This window comes from Triturus cristatus, chromosome 12, assembly GCF_964204655.1.
Source record: "Triturus cristatus chromosome 12, aTriCri1.1, whole genome shotgun sequence".
Lineage (NCBI taxonomy): Eukaryota > Metazoa > Chordata > Amphibia > Caudata > Salamandridae > Triturus > Triturus cristatus.
In genome coordinates this window covers 818,615,722-818,636,788 of record NC_140595.1, presented here as the reverse complement: position 1 = coordinate 818,636,788, position 21,067 = coordinate 818,615,722, and the positions used below count along the sequence as shown (strand labels likewise).

Below are 21,067 nucleotides of genomic sequence, written 5' to 3'. Positions count from 1 at the left end.
GTCGAGACGCCAGAAGTCGGCGTCGAGGAGACAGTCGACGTCGCGGCAGACACCCCGACGACGGCGATCAAGGTCGACGTCGAGGAGACTTGGTTCGACGTCGAGAGGACGGTCGACTGCGGGGCGGCACTCGTCGTCGAGGGCGAAGAGACGCCGTTCGAGGTCGAGGTACAGTTCGACGTCCCAGACATCGGGGAATACGTCCTCAGTGATTACGATCTCCAGTCGAGGATCAGGGAGGCGCAGACGTTCGCCTTCGGTGGCTTCCCCGCGGGACAGGCCCGCCAAGAAGAGGAGAATGGCCGCGAGCCCGGACAATGATGATGGGGGCTCTCCGGCTAGAAGTGATGGGGCTTCAGACCATCTGACCCCGCTGCGTACCCAGCGGCCCCCTTTGCCTCAGGTGCCCGACCTTCCACCGGCGCCTCCACCGGTGCCTGCACTGGCTCCTCCTCCTCAGCCTCCTCCTCCTCCTCTTCCTCCGCCTCCTCTGCCTCCTCCTCCACCTCCTCCGCTGCCTCTGCCCGTGCCTCAGCTGCCTGCCTCACCACCGCGGCCACCGCCTCCTCCCCCGAGGGTCCCTCACCGGCAGAGATCTCGCTCTCGCCCTCGCAGGCGCTCACGGAGTAGGCGCAGATCCTCCACTCGCTCTGGACATGGTCGACGGAGGTATCGGTCCCGTTCCAGAGGGTCGAGGGGCACGTACTCTCCGGGGGCTGGCAAGTATTCGCCCTCGCTGTCAGAGACGCCTCCTTCCCGCGTCTCTCCAGTGGATGACATTGCCACGTTCCAGGAGGTGTTGCTGAGAGGGGCTGCGAAGTTGGGGATATCAGTGACTACCCCTATTCCCACTACGTCTGTGATTTTTGAGACTTTGCATAAAGTACATCTGTCGCGCCCCCTCCTCCCGCTGGTCCCAGGACTGGAGGAACCTGCGATGGAGGTGTTCTTAACGCCGGCTGTGGTGAAGCCGGCGCCCTCGAGACTGTCAAAGAAGTACAGGGCCCCTGACTCGGATCCGGCGTTCCTCAGAGTGGACCCCCCACCGGATTCCGTTATCGTGGCGGCGGCTCGTAAGCAACACTCTACGACGCCTTCCTCCACGGCTCCCCCGGATAAGGAGAGTCGCAAAATGGACTCCTTGGGGAGGAGGATGTGCTCCACGTCGGCTACTACAATGAAGGCCGCTAGCGCCTCCGCTCTGTTGGGGCGCTATGACAGGTCGCTTTGGGACTCCCTGCAACAGTTCGCGGCCTCCCTGCCCAGAGACAAGAGGGAGGATTTTCAGGAGGTGCTGAACGAGGGCATGATGGTCTCTAATCAGATCATCAGTGCGGCGGGGGACGTATCGTTGTTGGCGGCCCATGGGTACTGCCACGGCATACATATGAGGAGGCATTCCTGGCTGCGGCTGACTCCGCTCAAGCCGGAAGCGCAGCAGAAGATCGCCAATCTACCATTCTCTGGCACGACGTTATTCGGGTCGCATGCGGATGACGAGATGGCCCGCATGAAGGCTGAGGCGGAGACCCTGAAGGCGGTGGGGCTGGAGCGGCCTAAGGAGCAGAGGAGGTCCTTCCGTTCCTCGGGCAGGCGCTACACCAAGCAGAGGGGCCAAGGGCGTCAGTCGGGCCCCCAGCAACAGCCCCAGCAGCAGCAGCAGTACCACAGGCAGCCCTTTCAGAAGCGCCAGAGGGGCAGAGGCCAGCATCAGTCCTCGGCGGGGAACAAGGGCCCGTCCGGGTCGAAGCCCTGAAAAGTTACTTCCCCCTCATCCGTTACCCGCTCCGGTGGGGGGAAGTATTCAACACTACCTGGCAGAGTGGAGGACAATAACACAGGACAAGTGGGTGCTGAATATTGTTTGCAATGGCTACTGTCTTCGTTTCACCAGTTCGCCTCCACAGATTCCACCAGTGCGCTCCCTTCACATGGTGCGGGAGCTCCAGCGGGAGGCGGACGTTCTATTAAAAAAGAAGGCGATAGAAGCTGTTCCTTTGAGGCAAAAAGGAAAAGGTCTCTACTCACGGTTCTTTCTCGTAAGAAAAAAAGACAAGAACGAGTTCAGGCCTATTCTGGATCTGCGTCAGGCAAACAGGTGGATCCGGCGAGAAAAGTTCCGTATGTTGTCCCTGCATCAGATTTACCCTCAGTTGCATCGAGGAGACTGGCTGTGCGCCATAGATCTGCAGGACGCTTACTTTCATGTGCCGATCGCACCGAAGCATCGCAAATTCCTGAGGTTTCTGGTAGGCAACAACCATTACCAGTATTCCGTGCTCCCGTTTGGCCTGAAGTCTGCGCCACGGACGTTCTCCAAGTGCATGGCGGTGGTCGCGGCACACCTGCGGAAGACCAAGGTGTTTGTGTACCCTTACCTGGACGACTGGTTGATCAAAGCGTCCACTTATCAGGAAGCCCAGTGCCATTTCAACAGGACGGCGGCTTTGCTTCACCGTCTGGGGCTGCACATCAACATGACGAAGTCAGTGCCGATCCCTGTGCAGTGTCTCCAGTACTTGGGGGCTTCAGTCAATACCTTGACCGCAAGCGTGTGTCCTTCGGAGGAGAGACGCTTATCGATCCGTGGGAAGGCTCTGCATCTCATCTCAGCCCGCTCTCCTACGGTGAGGACGGTGTCTTCATTACTGGGGTCGATGGCTTCTTGCATCTTCCTCACCCCCAATGCACGTCTGCATATGAGGCCCCTGCAGGAATGTCTGGAGGATCAATGGGACCAGAGGAGGGGGCGTTGGGAGGACAAGATCCAGTTGTCTCAGCACGCTCGGCAGTCTCTGAAATGGTGGTGTTCCCCAGGGAATGTCTGCAAGGGGACCCCTTTTCACAAGGACATTCCGGCCCAGACCATAGTGACCGATGCGTCTCTCCAGGGCTGGGGAGCGCATTCGGGCCCTCTTCAGATTCAGGGGATATGGTCGCAGATGGAGACGACCTACCATATCAACTTTTTGGAACTCAGAGCAGTACACTTGGCCTTGAAGGCGTTCCATCCCTCCTTCAGGACGTCCTCCCTGCTGGTTCAGACGGACAATACTACGACCATGTATTACCTCAACAAGCAGGGGGGCTCCCGGTCACGCACCCTGTCTCGGGAGGCACAGGCGATCTGGAACTGGCTGGTGGCCAGGAATCTGACGATCACGGCGACCCACCTGCCGGGAGTGCAGAATGCCCAAGCAGACGCGCTCAGCAGACTCGTTCAAGAGAACCACGAGTGGGTGCTAAACGACGACGTGCTAAGAGACGTCTTCGCAGAATGGGGCACTCCGGATATAGATCTGTTCGCCACGGCAGAAAACAGCAAATGCCGCGACTTCGCGTCCAGGTACTACCAGCCAGGGACGCTGGGGAATGCACTATGGATCAGCTGGTCCAACAGCTTTCTCTACGCCTTTCCACCCATTCCCCTGATTCCGGCGGTGCTGATCAAGCTGTCGCAATCCAGAGCCAGAATGATCCTGATTGCTCCGGAGTGGCCGAGACAATGGTGGTTCACCGACCTTCTTCACCGGTCTGTTCTGCCACACCGGCGCCTGCCGTGCCGGCCAGACCTCCTCACGAAGTTCGGAGGGCAGATGGTTCACCCCAATCTCTCGTCCTTGAGTTTGGCAGCATGGCTCCTGAGCTAGTGCAGTATGGACACTTGAACTTGCCTCAGGACTGTATGGAGATCTTAAAAGAGGCTAAGAGACCGTCTACGAGGACCTCCTACGCCTATAAGTGGAAGAGATTCTGCTTATGGTGCAAGGCGAAGGACTTTGACCCTACATCCTGTAAAGAAGACGTTATTTTGCCTTATCTGCTGCAGTTAGCTCAGTCTGGGCTTAATTTCCAATCTATTAAGGTTCATCTCGCAGCTCTGACTGCGTATAGGAAGGGCCCTTCTCAAACTTCATTTTTTCAAATCCCTGTGATTAAGGATTTTTTGGAGGGTTTGCGTAAGGTGTTTCCCCCTGTTAGAAGGCCTTCTCCACCTTGGGAATTGAATGTGGTGTTATCTAGATTGATGAGGGAGCCTTTTGAACCTATCCATAAGGCTTCGCTGCAGCATTTGTCTTGGAAGGCGGCCTTCCTTGTAGCCATTACATCGGCCAGGAGGGTGAGTGAGATTCAGGCTCTGTGTTGCCAAGAGCCGTATACTGTTTTCCATGCTTCTAAAGTAGTGATGCGTACCCATCCTAAATTTTTGCCTAAGGTGATATCAGATTTCCATGTGAATCAGATGATAACTTTGCCTACGTTTTTTCAGCATCCTTCCTCTCCGGCGGAGAGGTCTCTGCATTCACTTGATGTGCGTAGGGTGTTGAAATTCTACCTGGATAAGACAAAAGATATCCGCAGGTCGGATCAACTGTTTGTTAATTATGGTTCGGTAAGAACTGGTTTAGCTACCTCAAAGCAGTCCATTTCCAGATGGATTGTTTCCTGTATTCAGCTTTGTTACCAAAAAGCTAATAAAACATTAGGGGGTAAGCCTACAGCACATTCGACTAGAGGAAAGGCGGCTACCACCGCTTTGCTTAGGAATGTTCCCATTGCTGACATTTGTAAGGCTGCCACCTGGAAGTCAGTCCATACGTTTACAAAGCATTACTGCCTGGACTCTGATGCTAGGGCAGATGCGCAGGTTGGACAGGCTTCGCTAAGGAATTTGTTTGCACAGTGATTTGTTGGTGGTTGGTCTTACTCCACCGCTTCTTGTTGGTTGGGATGGGCTTGCCATTCTATTCATAGATTATGACTATACACAGAGATCCCCTACTACAGAAGGAGTAGTTTCTTACCTGTAACTCCAGTTCTGTAGTAGGGGTATCTCTGTTATAGTCCTAAGCGACCCTCCCTCCTCCCCGGTGGAGTAACCTGACGGTATCAGGCCTGTTGTTATACACCTTCAAAAAGAACTGAAAGTAACTTGTGTTGGCTGTGCATCCTGGGATACCGGGGGTCTCTGGAGAGTTTCTTAAAGGCACGGTATCCCTTTAGCAGACACATAATGACAGCCTATAGGGCTTGTCTGTCCACCCCTTCCTCTCTATTGTTTAAAGGGATTTTGGTGAAGGGAGTGTGTGATAATAAAGGAACATGTCAAATGTGAATAAAAAATGACATTTCAACTTTATTTTGGCTTTTGTGTTCACTTCAGAGGAAGTGCTGGCCAGTGCAGCCTTGTTGTGATTAGGCTGTATTATTTTGTCTGTCTCTTAAGTGTCTTTGCAGGTTGCAAATGCGGACAGCTTAAGAGATATTTTTGATTGCTCCGGGGTCCCCGCACATGGGCGGGGATTATTCATAGATTATGACTATAACAGAGATACCCCTACTACAGAACTGGAGTTACAGGTAAGAAACTACTCCTTCCCACTGCAACCCTGCCGTGGTCTGCGGACCGACTTTGTCTCCGACAGTAGGGAACAGCCCCGATTTTGCGCAATTCACTCTAAGTCCCGACCCACTCCCAGTTCGTGTAATAATGCCTTTGCCCCCAAAAGCGCCTGACCTGTGTCTTCCAAGAACATGAGCAAGTCATCAGCATATAGGGCTATGTGGTGAACCTTCCTGTGTGCCTGCAATCCTCCGTAGTATCGTCCCTTCCTGGCCTTCGCTGCCAGTGGCTCCATGGCCAGCGATGATGATGATGACTACGACAACAACCTTTATTGAGCGCACAGCTACCCCAAATAGGAGCGGGGACAGAGGGCATCCCTGCCTCGTACCGCTACCCACATCCCAAGCATCAGAAATCGACCTACCCGGCCTCACCCGTCCCGTTGAGTAATTGTAAAGTAAAGACGTCCACTCTATAAACTTGTCCCCCAACCCAAACGTAGCCATGACATGGAATAGATAGGGCCACTCTAGGCTGTTAAATGCTTTTTTGATATCGACCGCAAACACTGTGGCCGTGTCTTTCAAGTAGGTATCTGCTTCTAGAATCTGCATGAAGCGCTGAATATTTAAGGCCGTATTCCGAGCGGGAATAAATCCAGCTTGGTCTTGGTGTATGATAGTCGGCATGAGCGGTAATAGTCGAGTGGCTAAAATGGGACACAATATTTTGTAATCCGTATTGAGCATGGAGAGCGGATAGTATGCAGACCGGTACCATGTCGGCTTACCAGGTTTAAGAAGAGGGATGACAACTGCTTCTGTTGAGACTGGAAGCCTGCATAAGTGTTTTGCATCGTTGTAGAGCGCCACCAGTCGCGGCGCCAACAAGTCCGTATAGTTTAGATAAAATTCTATTGGAAGGCCATCTGTCCCCGGTGTTTTATACCGTGCCATATGCTAAATAGCCGCCCGCACTTCCCCAATCTCAATGTCTCTGCCTAACAACTCCACCTGTTCGTCACTCACCCATGGGAGTGGGAGGTCCCTGGTAAACCCATTCAAGTCATCCTCTGTTTGGGACATCTTGATCTTATATAAGTCCTTGTAATAGTCGTAAAACAGCTAATTTATACCCTCTTGTGTATAGCAAGGTTCTTGGATTTCCAGAATTGTTGAGCCTCTGCGCGATGTGTTAGCCAGCCAGACCAGGAGTGTGCCGGATTTGTCACCTTCGACATGGGTGCGCGCAATATATGCTTTGTGGTCGAAACATCGCAACCGTTCCACTTGAGCCGCAACCGCCTCTCGTGCCTCTCCTAGTTCCCCTGTTTGTCCTGCCTCCCGGGACGATCTTTCTCCACCTCCCGTAGGTGCTGTTCCATTGTCCCGAGTTCGCCTAGTAGTACCCTACGTACGCCCACCATCCCAGCAATACTACAACCTTGAATCACTTTTAAAGGCGCCCCACTCCATTAAAGAGGTTGAGGCTGTACCCTCGTTGTCCCTAAAATATTGAGTTATGGAAGTACCCACATTTTCGCGAAACACTTTGTACTCCAATCCCTCTGGGTGCAATCTCCAAGTTGGTATCCTGGCTCGCACCTGTGACCATTGCATCTGTAGTAACAGAGGGTTGTGAGCCGATAATGTCCTAGCAAGATACTCCAGATACTCGCTGTCCTGCACTCATGCATGTACTTCCGGAGTGCATATAAACTCATTCAAGCGCACATGAAGGTCATGTAATGCAATGCGGAATAAAGAGTAGTCGCGTTCCCCTGGGTGTTGTGCCTTCCATGTATCCACCAGCCCCCAGCGACTGACCATTTCGCCTCGCCTCCGCTATCTTCTAAATGGGCGCACTGGGAAGTGGGGGTGCGAGCGGTCAAAGATTGCATCCGGGATGCAATTAAAGTCCCCACCAATCAAGACTGACCCAGTGATATAGGGTGCTAGCTTCCCTGACGAGTGTGCAAAAAAAGCAGGTTGGTCTGTGTTGGGAGCATATATGCTCCCCAAAGCTATATCGCATCCGTCCAATTTCCCAAGTACCACTACGTACCTCCCCTCTGGGTCTATAATCCGTTCCCTGCATTGGAAGGGCACCCCCGCTCGCACCCAAATTAATGCTTCCCGCGCAAATCCGGAATAGTCTGTGTAAAACACCTGGCCTCGCCAGCGCCGTTGCAACGCTGCTCCTTCCTGCAGCAGCGCTATATGAATCCCCCTACTTACTAAATGTGCATGCAGTTTATGCCGGTGCCACATAGTGCGTACCCTGTACATTCCCTGATGCACACTTCAAGTCGTTGGCGGTACCCATGTCAACAATGTCGGTGATCCTACAATGAAAACTGCGCTAGTGACGTGCCTGGCCCCCTAAACCCTGATCTTAAACATGCCCAACTCCCCCTCCCCAGGACAGTTACTGCTAAACAAGTACCCATCTAAACCTGAAAAGAAAATGCACACTAAATCCTCTGTCAACGACAGAGGTACTAGGGACACCAGCTGGCTTGGATCCTCGCTATCCATTGCACATGAGTCCCATCAGGAACAGGACAGTCCAGAACCTACCCCAGTTCTGAGCAGCGTAAATGTTCTACTAGTCATCCCGCCCACCTTTAACATTCCACCCTCATTCAGATAATACCATCCACCGTCTGCGGTATCACCTCAGGCAGCCGATTGCCGCTACCCTGTGACGTGTCTGAATCATTATCCACTGAGTCTCTTGTAGAGCACGCTTCTTCGGCAGACAGTACAGTCAGATCCTGCGCCACCACTGCTTGTAGTGCCTCTGCTCGTTCCCGAGCCATTTGAGCTATCGTGGGTTTCTTCTGGGTTCTGTTACGGAGTCGACGGTGTGGAAGCAGCTGCCGGGTCACGGTTTGTTCCTGTGACTCCCCAGTGTTCTGTCCTTGCGGTGTTTCTTTTCTGTACATCTCCAGGCAGTCTCATGCGTCCTTAGGAGAGTCGACATAGTGCGTGGTCCCATCCAGTATAATGCGCAACCGGGCTGGGTACATCCGGGAATACTGGAGACTGAAGATAAAGGTTCTTATTAGAGGTCTGGTGGGTGCAGCATGCCCTCTGTGCTAGGGCTGAATGCTGAGGCAGGGGAGGGCAGTGAAGGCCCCAGTTTGGTAAGATAAGCATGCAATGGCTTTGCCTCCTGACATTGACTGAGAGGGTATGTTTACTTGCCCCCATCGACAGCAGATGCCGCTGGGCACTACATGTAGACCTAGACCTTTCCCATATAGGGGGGTGTGGGGGTTAAGCCAACACACTAATATCCAGCTCGCAGGCAGTCACTTGAGATGGGGCACAATGCCGTGCACAGCGGCACCGGAGTACGCTTGGAACATTTTACACTCGAAGGTCGTTGTCTCTGGGATTGGCCCTTCAAAAGCAAAGTGTGACTTGTTACAGAAGGACCCTGTAATCCACAGACGTGCGCTGTAGATACAGCCTCGTTGTAAGGAGTATGGTGGGTGGTGGCACAGGTGGAATCAGAGGCACGTGTGGCACAGCGCTTTAATGCTCTTCCTTGTTTGGTGTTGCAGCGCTTTATGGGACATCGAGACTGGGCAGCAGACCACCACTTTCACCGGCCACAGTGGGGATGTGATGAGCCTCTCCCTTGCCCCAGATTTCCGGACCTTCGTCTCTGGGGCCTGTGATGCTTCCATCAAGCTCTGGGACATTCGGGACAGCATGTGCCGGCAGACTTTCACGGGCCATGAGTCCGACATCAACGCTGTCTGTGTAAGTATGGGTGAGATGGGACAAGTGAGGCCAGTGTCTGGTACACAGGACATCAGAGCATGGAGCAGATGGGATGTGTGCAGCCAGTGTGAGGTGCATGGCCCATCATTAGAGTGTGGGGCAGACTCGACAAGTGAGGCCAGTGTTGGATGCATGGGGCACCATCTGAGCGTGGGGGATGCAGGGGAGGTGAGGCTGGTGTTGGGTGCACGTGGCATCACCAAACCATGGGGCAGACGGGACAAGTGAGGCCAGTGTTGGGTGCACGAGGCATCATCAGATCATGGGGCAGACCGGACAAGTGAGGTCAGCGTCTGGTGTACAGGCCATCAAACGAGCCTGGGACAGACTGGGCAAGTCAGGCCAGTGATTGGTGCAAGGGGCATCATCCTAGCGTGGGGCAAGTGCGGCCAGTGTGAGGTTCATGGGCCATCATCCGAGCGTGGAGCAGAAGGGACAAGTGAGGCCAGTGTCTGGTGCACAGACCTTATCTGAGCATGGGGCTGACGTGACAAGTGAGGCCAGTGTCTGGTGCATGGGCCATCATCCGAACATGGGGCAAGTGCGGCCAGTTTCAGGTGCACAAGCCATCATCTGAGCGTAGGGCAGGCAGGACAAGTGAGGCCAGTGTTGGTGCATGGGGCATCATCAGAGCGTGGGGCAGGCAGGACAAGTGAGGTCAGTGTCTGGTGCACAGGGCATCATTTGAGCATGGGGCAGGCAGGACAAGTGAGGTCAGTGTCTAGTGCACAGGGCATCATTTGAGCATGGGGCAAGTGCGGCCAGCGTGAGGTTCACGGGCCATCATCCGATTGCGGGGCAGAGTCTTCAGGCGGGACAGTTGAGGCCAGTGTCGGGTGCACAGGACATTTTCTGAGCATGGGGCACGTGTGGCCCGTGTCTGGTGCACGAGTATCCTCCGAGCATGGGGAAGACTGGACAAGTGAGCAGAGTGTGAGCTGCACGGGGGTCATCGGAGCATGGGGTAGATGGGACAAGTGAGGCCAGTGTTGGTCATTCGGAAATGAGAACCTTCACTGCTTGATGCTGAAGTTCAGCCATTAGTTGGCATAGCTGTGCATGAGAACTAGAAAAGGCAGGTTGCTGCCTCCTGCCTGCATTGAGGGGCACTAGAGGCAAGCTGGGGTGTACAGACTCCCGCCTGCATAGAGGTACACCTGCATAGAGGTACACTGGAGGCGAGCCAGGTGCCCTAGTGCTGCCTCCTGCCTGCATCAAAGTTCACTGGAGGGGAGCTGGGGTGTCCTAGTGCCGCCTCCCACCTGCATCAAGGTGCACTGGAAGCGAGCTGGGGGTGCCCTAGTCCAGCCTCCCGCCTGCATCGATGAGCACTGGAGGCAAGCTAGGGTGCTGTATTGCCGCCTCCCACTTGCATCGAGGTGCAGTGGAGGCGAGCTGGGCTGTGCCGCCTCCCGGCTGTATCAAGGTGCACTGGAGGCGAGCTGTATGGTCTGGTGCCACCTACATAGAGGTGTACCGGAGGCAAACTGGGGTGTTCTGGTCCCACCTTCTGCCTTTATCGACGTGAGCTGGGGTGCCCTAGTGCTGCTCCCCTGCCTGCGTTGAGGTACACTGGAGGCAAGCTGGGATGCCCTAGTGTCGCCTTCTGCCTGCATTGAGGTGCACAGGAGGTGAGCTGGGGTGCCCTACTGCCACCTCCTGTCTGCAATGAGGTGCACTATGGACTAGCTGGGGTGCCCTAGTACTGGCTCCCGTCTGCATGGAGGTACACTGGAGTCGAGCGGGAGGTTGCTACCTCCCACCTGAATCGAGCTGCACAGGAGGCGAGCTTGGGTGCCCTACTGCCACCTGCCTGCATTGAGGTGCACTGGAGACTAGCTCGGGTACCCTCGTATTTTACTCCCACCTGCATTGAGGTGCACTGGAGGCCAGTTGTAGTGCCAGATTGCCGGCTCCTGCCTGCATAGAGGTACGCTGGAGGCGAGCTGGTGTCCTAATGCGGGCTCCCGCATGCATCGGGGTATGCTGGAGGTGAGCTGAGGTACCTTAGTGCTTGTTACCGCCTGCATTGGGGCACGCTGAAGTAGAGTTGGGGTGCCCTAGTGCAAGCTCCCACCTGCATCGGGGTACACTGGAGAAGAGCAAATGTGCCTTGTTGCCATCTTCTGCCTACATTGAGGTGAGCTGAGGTGCCCTAGTGCCGACTCCCGCCTGGAGGCGAACTTGGGTGCCGGCTCCCTCCTGCATCTGTGTAAGCTGGAGGCAAACTGGGGTGCCCTAGTGCCAGCGCCCGCCTGCATTGGGGTACACTGGAGGCGTGCTGGGACCCCATAGTGCTGCCTCCTGCCTGCATCGAGGTGCACTGAAGGCGAGCTTGGGGGTCCCCTAGTGCTGCCTCTTGCCTGCGTCGGTGCGCGCTGGAGGCGCTCTGAGGTGTGCCGCCTCACGCCTGAATCAAGGTGCACTGGAGGTGAGCTGGGGTGCTCTAATGCTGCCTCCTACATCAGGGTGCACAGGAGGCGAGCTGGGGTGCCCTGGTGCTGCCAGCATTGAGGTACACTGGAGATGAGCTGGGGTGCTCTAGTCTTACCTCCTGCCTGCACCGGGGTACACTGGAGGTGAGCTGGGGTGCCCTAGTGCAGCATCTGGGTACTCTGGAGGCGAGCTGAGGTACCCTAGTGCCGGCTCCCGCCTGCATCGGTGTACACTGGAGGCGAGCTGGGGGTCCCCTAGTGCTGCCTCTTGCCTGCGTCAGGGCACGCTGTAGGTGAGTTGGGGTGTGCCGCCTCCCGCCTGAATCAAGGTGCATTGGAGGTGAGCTGGGGTGCACTGGTGCTGTCAGCATCGGGGGCACTGGTGGCGAGCTGGGGTGACCTGGTGCTGCTTGTATCGGGTACACTGGAGATGAGCTGGGGTGCTGTGGTGCTGGCAACATCGGGGTACACTGGAGGCGAGCTGGGGTACCCTGGTGTTGCCAGCATTGAGATACACTGGAGGTGAGCTGGGGTGCTCTAGGCTCCTGCCTACATCGGGGTACACTGGAGGCGAGCTGCGATGCCCTAGTGCAGCATCTGGATACACTGGAGGTGAGCTGGGGTGCCCTGGTGCTGGAAGCAAGCTGGGGTGCCCTGTTGCAGCTGCCTGTCTGCATTGGGTTACACTGGAGGCGAGCTGGGGTGCCCTTTATTTGATTTTATTTTGAAGGTTTTATATAGCGCTGGCTAGACCCAGCGGTATCAGAGCGCTTTACAAGATAAGGATATTATAAAGCACATGGGGTATAAAAGCGTTCGAGGCATGTGGGCTGCTGAATTCATATCTGTGCATAGATCGCCGCCTAGTGTTGGATCCGGATGTTTGCACGTTGTTGTCCTGGAAGAGTCTTCGAAGTATCCTGAGATAGGTGACTCCTCCCCTGGACCACAGTGCGCATGGGCATCCTCTCCATCCTCAGATTGTTTTTTTCCGCCATTGGGTTCGGATGTGCTTATCTTGACTCAAGTTAGGGAAAACTTTTTTTCAGGCCAAAAGGCCTTTAGTTCGCGTCGGTACTGTTCCCGATCGGTATCGACAGTTACTTGTTAGTTTACTGACTTCAAAAACAGCTTTTTCGCATCGACCATCGACCCCACATAGACGATGGAATCGAGGACCCCATTCAAGCGGTGTCCTGTTTGCAATGCGAAATATCCCCATGTCGACGTCCACCCGGTGTGCAACAAATGCCTTTCACCGGATCACGACGAGTCCACATGTATGGCCTGTGCCAGATTCCGATCCAAAAAGACTCTCCGGAATCGACGAGCAGCGAGACTTGAAGCGCAGCAAGCGGCACCGGCCCCAACCAACATCTTCAGCGCCGAGGACGAAGATGTGGAAGGCGTGGAGAACCTACCCTCCAGCCCCGCTTCCGAACACGATTCCGGATCGGAAGACATCGAAGAACTCCTCTTTCACAGGGAAGAAGCCAACACCGAGGTAGGAGACTACGATGAGGCCTTAGGGGCCGAAGAAGGTAGCTCCGGTGACGAGCAAGGCCTACCCGTACAGACGGAGGATATCCCAGTGCGTCAGTCTATGGCTCCGGTCGAAGGATCGCCTTCGGGCCTTACCCAAGACCTATCCCGCAGTTCTTCGGCCCCGCCCTCTGGCCCGGCCTCGGACATCCAGCGAAAGCCATTAGTACCCAAAACGACTGGTTTCCCTTCTTCGAAACCGAAACCAATAGTCGTATCGGTTCCACAGAAACCGAAACTGACACTGGTCGGATCGAAGCCCACTACACCTTCGACGCCAGCCAAACCCGTCGGCACCGACCGCACCAAACGGGACTTCGGTGCCGAACTCGCAGCAGCCGACGTCGGCGCCGACACACGGAAAAAGGCCATCGCTACCGCCAAACCGCCTCGGCACCCGGCACCGAAACAATCGGCTCCGGCCACGAAGGTCAAAATGGCCGCTGCGTCGCACACCACTTCGAAAGCAGCACCTAAGGCCCAATCATCGACGCTGTCGACAGCTACTACCTCTCCTCGACTCGATGACCCCGTGGCTCCAAAGAAGTCCACGCCTGCCTCTACAGAACCGTCGGCGTTCCAGGTGCGACAAGTTGCAGCGTCCTTGCAACGCATCAAAGAAAAGGCAGCCCTCCAGGACACGTCGGGCTCCGAGCCGAAAAAAGCTCAAAAGGCTTCTCCAGCAACACCCAACATCACTTTTGGCCTGCCGCCATCCACGGCGCCCAAACTGTTTGAAATCAGAACACGTGTCACCCAAACTAGGATCACACCTGCCGAACGCTCTCCTACGGAGACATCACCGTCCCACATCATCGATGCCGACACCGGCAGAATTATGCTCCACAAGCGGAGAATATCTTCCGAGCAAGCTTTGGACTCCTACCGGATCCCGCTAAAGAAAAAGCTGCCAGTGGATTCGGAACCAGTTCTTTACGAACGTCTCCATACCTCTTACCCAGATCCGCAGTCCTTCTCTCCGACGCCCTCCGAAACCGACGTTTTGGAGGACTACATGGGTGACTACGTCCCCTACCCCAGGGAGATGGACCCTGACGGCCAACAGGACCCTGATCAGGCTTGGGATGACCCTGTAGACCCGGGTGCAGCTATGGATACACAGGACACGCAGCTATATGGCGCGAAAACGTCTCCCACAGAGGACACTGCCGCATTCAACGCCCTCATTGAACGTGCTGCGGCCAATCATGGTGTGCAACTCCACTCTGACACAATCGAGGACGATTTTCTAATGGATACTTTCGCATCCTCAGAAAGGAATATCAAATCTCTGCCCATGTTGAAAGGTGTCCTCAAACCAGCAAAGGACATTTTCAAAGAACCCACCAGGGCAAGAGTAATAAACCCCAGGATCGACAAATATAAGTCGGCGCCTGGGGACCCTACGTACATTAGAGGCCAGTTGCCTCTGGATTCCATCGTAGTCGCTAATGCTCGCAAACGGGCGCACTCGCAGACAACTGGTGATGCTCCTCCCCCGGACAAAGAGTCCAAGGTGCTAGAGACCTCCGGCAAACTGGCTGCAGCCCAGGCAGCTAACATATGGCGTATTGCCAATACCCAAGCGCTCCTAGCTCGCTACGATCGCGCACACTATGACACATTAGAAACCCTACTCCAACATCTCCCTGACCAATACAAAGAGGGAGCAGAGCTCCTCATCAGGGAGGGACAACTCCTCACGAACGCATCCATTAAGTGTGCACTGGATGCCGCAGATACAGCTGCCAGAGCAATAAACACCAGCGTCATGCTACGACGACACGCCTGGTTACGAATCTCCGGATTCAAACCTGAGGTTCAAAATAACATCCTCAATCAGCCGGTCAACCCCGACTACTTATTCGGACCAGAAGTTGACACCACCCTAGAAAAAATAAAAAAGGACACAGACACTGCAAAGTCCATGGGGGCTCTCCAAACGCAGACCTTTCGGAGTGGCTCCTTTCGTCGCCCCGGAAATAGAGGAGTAGGTAGAGGACAGGGGTCACAGCAAACCTACAACAAGGGCAACACACAAGGTACCTACGATAAAAACACCCGGGGTGGATATCGTGGCTCCAGCACAAAGGGCAGAGGACGCGGATACGGCAATACCAGGTCCTCCCCCAAGAACAAACAGTGACGCCCTCTCCCTTCCTCCCGACCACATAACACCTGTCGGGGGAAGGCTACAAAGGTTCCTGTCCACGTGGAACACCATCACCACGGACAGGTGGGTCAAAGATATTATCAAACACGGTTACTGCCTAGAATTAACCTCCACTCCACCCACAATACCGCCAAAACACCGTCCTATGTCCTCAGAGCACTTAGCGCTATTACAGCAGGAAGTGCTAAGTATGCTGAAAAAAGGCGCAATAGAGGTCGTACCCGTCCACGAGCAGGGTACGGGGGTGTACTCCCTGTACTTCTTAATACCAAAAAAGGACGGGTCACTCAGACCTATACTAGACCTGAGACCCCTCAACCGCTACATTCTCTCAGAGCATGTCCACATGCTCACCCTACAACAAGTCCTCCCGCTGCTCAAACAGGGAGACTTCCTAGCCACGCTAGACCTCAAAGATGCGTATTTCCACATACCCATTCACCCCTCACACAGAAAATATCTCCGGTTCACTATTCAAGGGCAGCACTACCAATTCAAGGTTCTTCCCTTCGGCGTGACAACAGCACCCAGAGTTTTCACAAAGTGCCTAGCTACAGTGGCTGCACATCTACGGAGGCAACATATTCACGTCTACCCTTACCTGGACGACTGGCTTGTTCAGGCACAGTCAGCCCAGCAATGTGCCAGCCACATGTCCCGCACCATTCACCTCCTTCACAATCTGGGATTCTCACTAAATTACCCAAAATCACATCTCCAACCAGCACACGTACAACATTACCTCGGTGCGACCATAGACACTCTGGCAGCCACAGCTCAGCCAAATTTAGTGAGGATCAACAACATGTAAATGCTGATTTCAAAGTTCACACCCCAATACTCCCTTCCTGCGCGAGTGTTCATGCAGTTGATAGGCATGATGGCCTCCTGCATTTTCATAGTCCCGCACGCGAGACTACATATGCGCCCGCTTCAGGAGTGCTTAGCACGTCAATGGAATCAGGCTCACGGGCAACTAAACGACCTAGTGTTGGTGAGCGGTCGGGCATACAACTCTCTGCATTGGTGGAATCCACAAAACCTTTGCAAGGGCCGACCGTTCCAAGAGCCTGTTCCACAAATAGTACTGACGGCGGACGCGTCTCTCCAGGGATGGGGAGCTCATGTACTCAACTACACAGTGCAGAGACTATGGACAATACAACAAAAGAAGATGCACATCAACCTTCTAGAACTGATGGCAATCTTCCTGGCAATGAAAGCATTCAAGGTACACTTGTGCAACAAAGTCGTGTTGATCCGGACGGACAACATGACTGCCATGTACTACATACAGAAGCAGGGAGGAACACTCTCCACAGTTGTCTCATCTGGCTCAGAGCATGTGGAAGTGGGCCATTCAGAGGAACATATTCCTCATGGCGGAACACCTCCCCGGCAAGGACAACCAGATGGCGGATCTGCTCAGCAGACACAGCCACCAGATGCACGAGTGGGAGCTACACCCGTCAGTACTCCAACCGTACTTCCAACAGTGGGGTCATCCAGAGATAGACCTATTCGCCACAAACGAAAACGCAAAATGCCAAAGCTTTGCCGCCAGGTTCCCACATCCGCAGTCGCAGGGCAATGCGATATGGATGAACTGGTCCGGCAGATTTGCGTACGCTTTTCCCCCAGCGCCATTGATACCGCTGGTGGCACGCAAACTTAGACAACACTCACTGACACTCGTCCTGGTTGCTCCAACATGGGCACGCCAACCATGGTACACCACCTTTCTCGAACTTTCCGTGGTGCCGCATCAAAGGCTGCGGATCAAACCCGCGCATTTGACGCAGAACCATGGAGAGATTCAGCACCCAGATCCGCAACAGCTGAACCTGGCAATCTGGCTCCTGAAGTCCTAGAGTTTGGCTACCTAAACCTGCCACCTGACTGTATGGACATCATTAAGGAAGCTAGAAGACCCACTACCAGAGCTTGCTATGCAGCCAAATGGAAAAGGTTCGTAATTTATTGCAATAACAATGACATTAACCCGCTAGACGCATCCATCCAAAACATAATTTGTTACCTCTTACACCTCAATACGTGTCCATTTGACCGCAATATCAGCCTATCTCCAGAACAGGCAGCACCTCTCTTTATTCAGAGTGCCTGCCATCAAAGCATTCTTGGAAGGACTCAAACGAGTAATTCCTCCAAGCCACCCACCAGCTCCAATGTGGAACCTCAACTTGGTCCTCACACGCCTGATGGGTCCACCCTTCGAACCTCTACACTCATGCGAGATTCAATTCCTCACCTGGAAAGTAGCTTTCCTAGTAACGGTCACTTCGTTGAGGAGAGTTAGTGAACTCCAGGCACTAACCGTTCAAGAGCCATTCATACAGGTTCACGCTAACAGGGTTGTACTACGTACCAACCCCAAATTCATGCCCAAGGTGATATCGCAGTTCCACATGAATCAAACTATTGAACTGCCTGTTTTCTATCAAAACCCACAAACTGTCGCAGAAAGAGCACTCCATACACTGGATGTAAAGAGAGCCCTCATGTACTATATAGACAGGACTAAAGTCTTTAGGAAAACAAAACAACTTTTCGTTGCCTTTGCCCCACACCACAAAGGTAACGCCATCTCCAAAGCAGGTATAGCCAGATGGATCGTTAAATGTATTCAAATTTGCTATCAAAAAGCTAAACGCACATTAACGATTCCCCCACGAGCCCACTCAACACGTAAGTTAGGGGCCTCCATGGCTTTCCTGGGAAACATTCCTTTGCATGATATATGTAGAGCAGCCACCTGGTCCACTACACATACATTTACCAAACACTATTGTGTAGATGTGCAATCAAAACAGCAGGCAGCTGTAGGACAGGCTGTTCTCAAAACTCTTTTTCAGACCGCTGCAGCTGGCACTGGTAGCCGCCGCTAATAGAGGGTACTGCTATATATTCTATGCACAGATATGAATTCAGCAGCCCACATGCCTCGAACTGAATATGCTACTTACCAGTATGCATCTGTTCTTGGCATGTAGGGCTGCTGACATTCATATCGCCCACCCTCCTCCCCGGCGCCTGTAGCAGCTGCAGCTCTCAGAATTACTGTAAGCATGGTCATCACTTTCTGTATCTACTCCCATCACTGCCACAATGGCGAAAAACAATCTGAGGATGGAGAGGATGCCCATGCGCACTGTGGTCCAGGGGAGGAGTCACCTATCTCAGGATACTTCGAAGACTCTTCCAGGACAACAACGTGCAAACATCCGGACCCAACACTAGGCGGCGATCTATGCACAGATATGAATGTCAGCAGCCCTACATGCCAAGAACAGATGCATACTGGTAAGTAGCATATTCAATATGAAAGGTAGCGCAACAAAAATGTTAAATATACAAAGGACAAACATGAGCATTATACAAAACCAGATAAACAGGGGCAGGAGCTATACATTTAAGTAATTTGGGTAAATGGTGAAACAGGAGAACAGGGTATATATTACTGAACAAATATGGTATGGTATGATAAGAGATCAGGAGTAGGACACAGGTTATGAACCCCAATAATAATTGAGGAGGTGGGTTTTGAGGTCTTTTTTTAAACTAGAATAGGAGGGATTACAGCGCAGGCTTTTTAGGATGGCATTCCAGATAATGGGGACATTGCCAGAGAAGGAGCGAGATTGTGTAGGTTTCTTTTTATGCAGAGGTGGGATTAGGAGTAGGGTGTTGGTGCTTCTCAGAGGTCGAGTGGCGCCCACAGTGTGGAGTTTCTTTGAGAGGTAATGCGGAGTGTTTTGGTGGAGGACTTTGAGTAATGCAGGCGGTGTTGTAGGCAGATCTGCGTTCGATAGGGAGCCATTTAAGAGATTTGAGAGCCGGGATATATTATCGAAGCGTTTGCAGTCCGTGATGAGCCTGGCAGCAAGGTTGAGCACAGCTTTGATTGGAGCTAGGTGTACCTTGGGGATTCCAATGAGGATGGCATTACCATAATCAAAACGTGACAGAACAAGCGACTGAACTACAAGTTTGAAATCATCGGTGGGTATGAATGGTTTGATTTTCTTGAGGTGACGGAGGGTGAAGAGGGCTTCTTTGGCAGAGTTTTTGATGTGAACATTAAGGGTTAGGGTGTTGTCGATAGTCATGCCAAGAGATTTGACGGAGTTGGACAGGGTGAGTGAGCAATTGAGTGCATTGAGGTCAGGGTTCCAAGATTGAACGGGTAGAGGGTTATTTTTGGGGGAGAAGAGAATGATTTCGGTTTTGTTCGTGTTGAGTTTGAGATGATTGGAATGGAACCAGGTTTGGATCTTGGTAAGGGTGGTGTTCAGGTGTCAGATGTCAGCATGAGTTTTAATCTTGTAATAGATTTGGGTGTCATCGGCGTAGAGGTGGTAATTTATGCCTGCTTGGTTAAGAATGAGGGTGAGGGGTTCCATAAAGAGGCTAGGGAGGGAGAGAGAATAGATCCTTGGGGGGGCTCCATGGGAGACAGGAGTGGGGGTAGAGAGACAAAGTTTTGAATTTTATTTGCTGAGAACGGTGTTGTAGATAAGAGATGAACCATTTGTAGGCGGTGCCATTAAGTAGGGCTGAATGGTTGACTGTATTGAATGCTGCGGAGAGATCAAGAAGTATTAGAAGGCAGGTCTTGCCATTGTCAAGTGATTGATGGATGTCATCTATGACATTGAGCATTGCCGTTTCGGTGCTGCAGCCTTTTCTGAAGCCAGATTGAAAGGGGTCAAGAAGGTTGAAATGTTCTATGTGTTTGTCTAGTTGTAGTAGGACACATTTTTCAAGTACCTTTGAGAGAAGGGGGAGGTTAGTGATGGGGCGGAGATTATTTAGGTCATTGGGGTCAGCATTGGGGTTTTTGATTATGGGCGAGATTTGACCAAGCTGAAGGGAGGAAGGGACACAGCCCGTGGGGGAGAGAGGTGTTTATGATTTTGGTCCAGAATGAGGTGATGATGTGCTTAAGGGCAGGGACAAGGTTGGAGGGTATTGGGTCTTTTGTGTGGGAGGACGGTTTTAGATTGCCAATTATATTGAGGACTTCAAGCTCAGTGACGGGGAGAAAGTTTAGCAAGGAGGCATTGTTCTCAAGTTGAGATTTAGGGGAGTTGGTTACTGGAGATGTGGAAGGTGAGAGGCCTGTGGCGTGGTGGGGGGGGGGGGGGGGTATGGAAATGGGCGGGTGATGAGGCTCGCTGGGCAGCGGTAGGATTGAGGGCAGAGTAGAGAAAGTGTCGTCTGGAAGGGGGGATGTTGAGTAGGCATTAGAGGTGAGGACAAGATTGGATTGGGAGTTGGAGGGGAGCTGTGTGGAAAGGAAGGATTGGTCCATTTTGGCAATTTTTTCCGAGAAGAAGTGGGCAATTTCTTCACATCTGTCTGATGAAGCGGTCATATTTGGAGGTGCGGGGTAAGTTTGGTTTCGGATGATTTTGAAGAGTTCCCTGGGTCTGTTTTTGGCACGGTCAAGTTGAGTGCGGAAGAAGGATGCCTTTTCCTTGAGTGTTTTTTGTAAGTGGATCTAGCATGTCTGAGAAGTGCAAGATGGGAGGGTGAGGGATGGTGTCTCCAGGTTCTTTCCGACAGTCTGAGGGCCCATCTCTCATTATTTATCTCTGTATTAAACCCAGAGTTTGAGGGGGTGTTTCTTTGGTTTTTGAGTTTAGGCGGGGCTAGTTGGTCAAGAATATCAGTAACAGTATTGTTAAATAGTTCAGTGAGCTCATTCGCATTTTGGAAGGGGGGAATGAGAAGAAGTTGAGCTTGGAGTTTCGAT

The 21,067-nt window shown here is 53.1% G+C and overlaps 1 protein-coding gene across 3 annotated transcripts in view; it reads left to right on the top strand.

Moving 5' to 3' along the window:
* The window catches only part of LOC146782977 (guanine nucleotide-binding protein G(I)/G(S)/G(T) subunit beta-2), a 314,590-nt gene that overhangs the window by 247,032 nt on the left and 46,491 nt on the right, over positions 1-21,067 (top strand). For all 3 annotated transcript variants that reach the window (XM_085638267.1, XM_085638266.1, XM_085638268.1), the window contains exon 8: positions 8,919-9,120. In XM_085638267.1, coding sequence (XP_085494393.1) covers positions 8,919-9,120 — 202 coding nt within the window. The remainder of the gene's footprint in view (positions 1-8,918; positions 9,121-21,067) is intronic.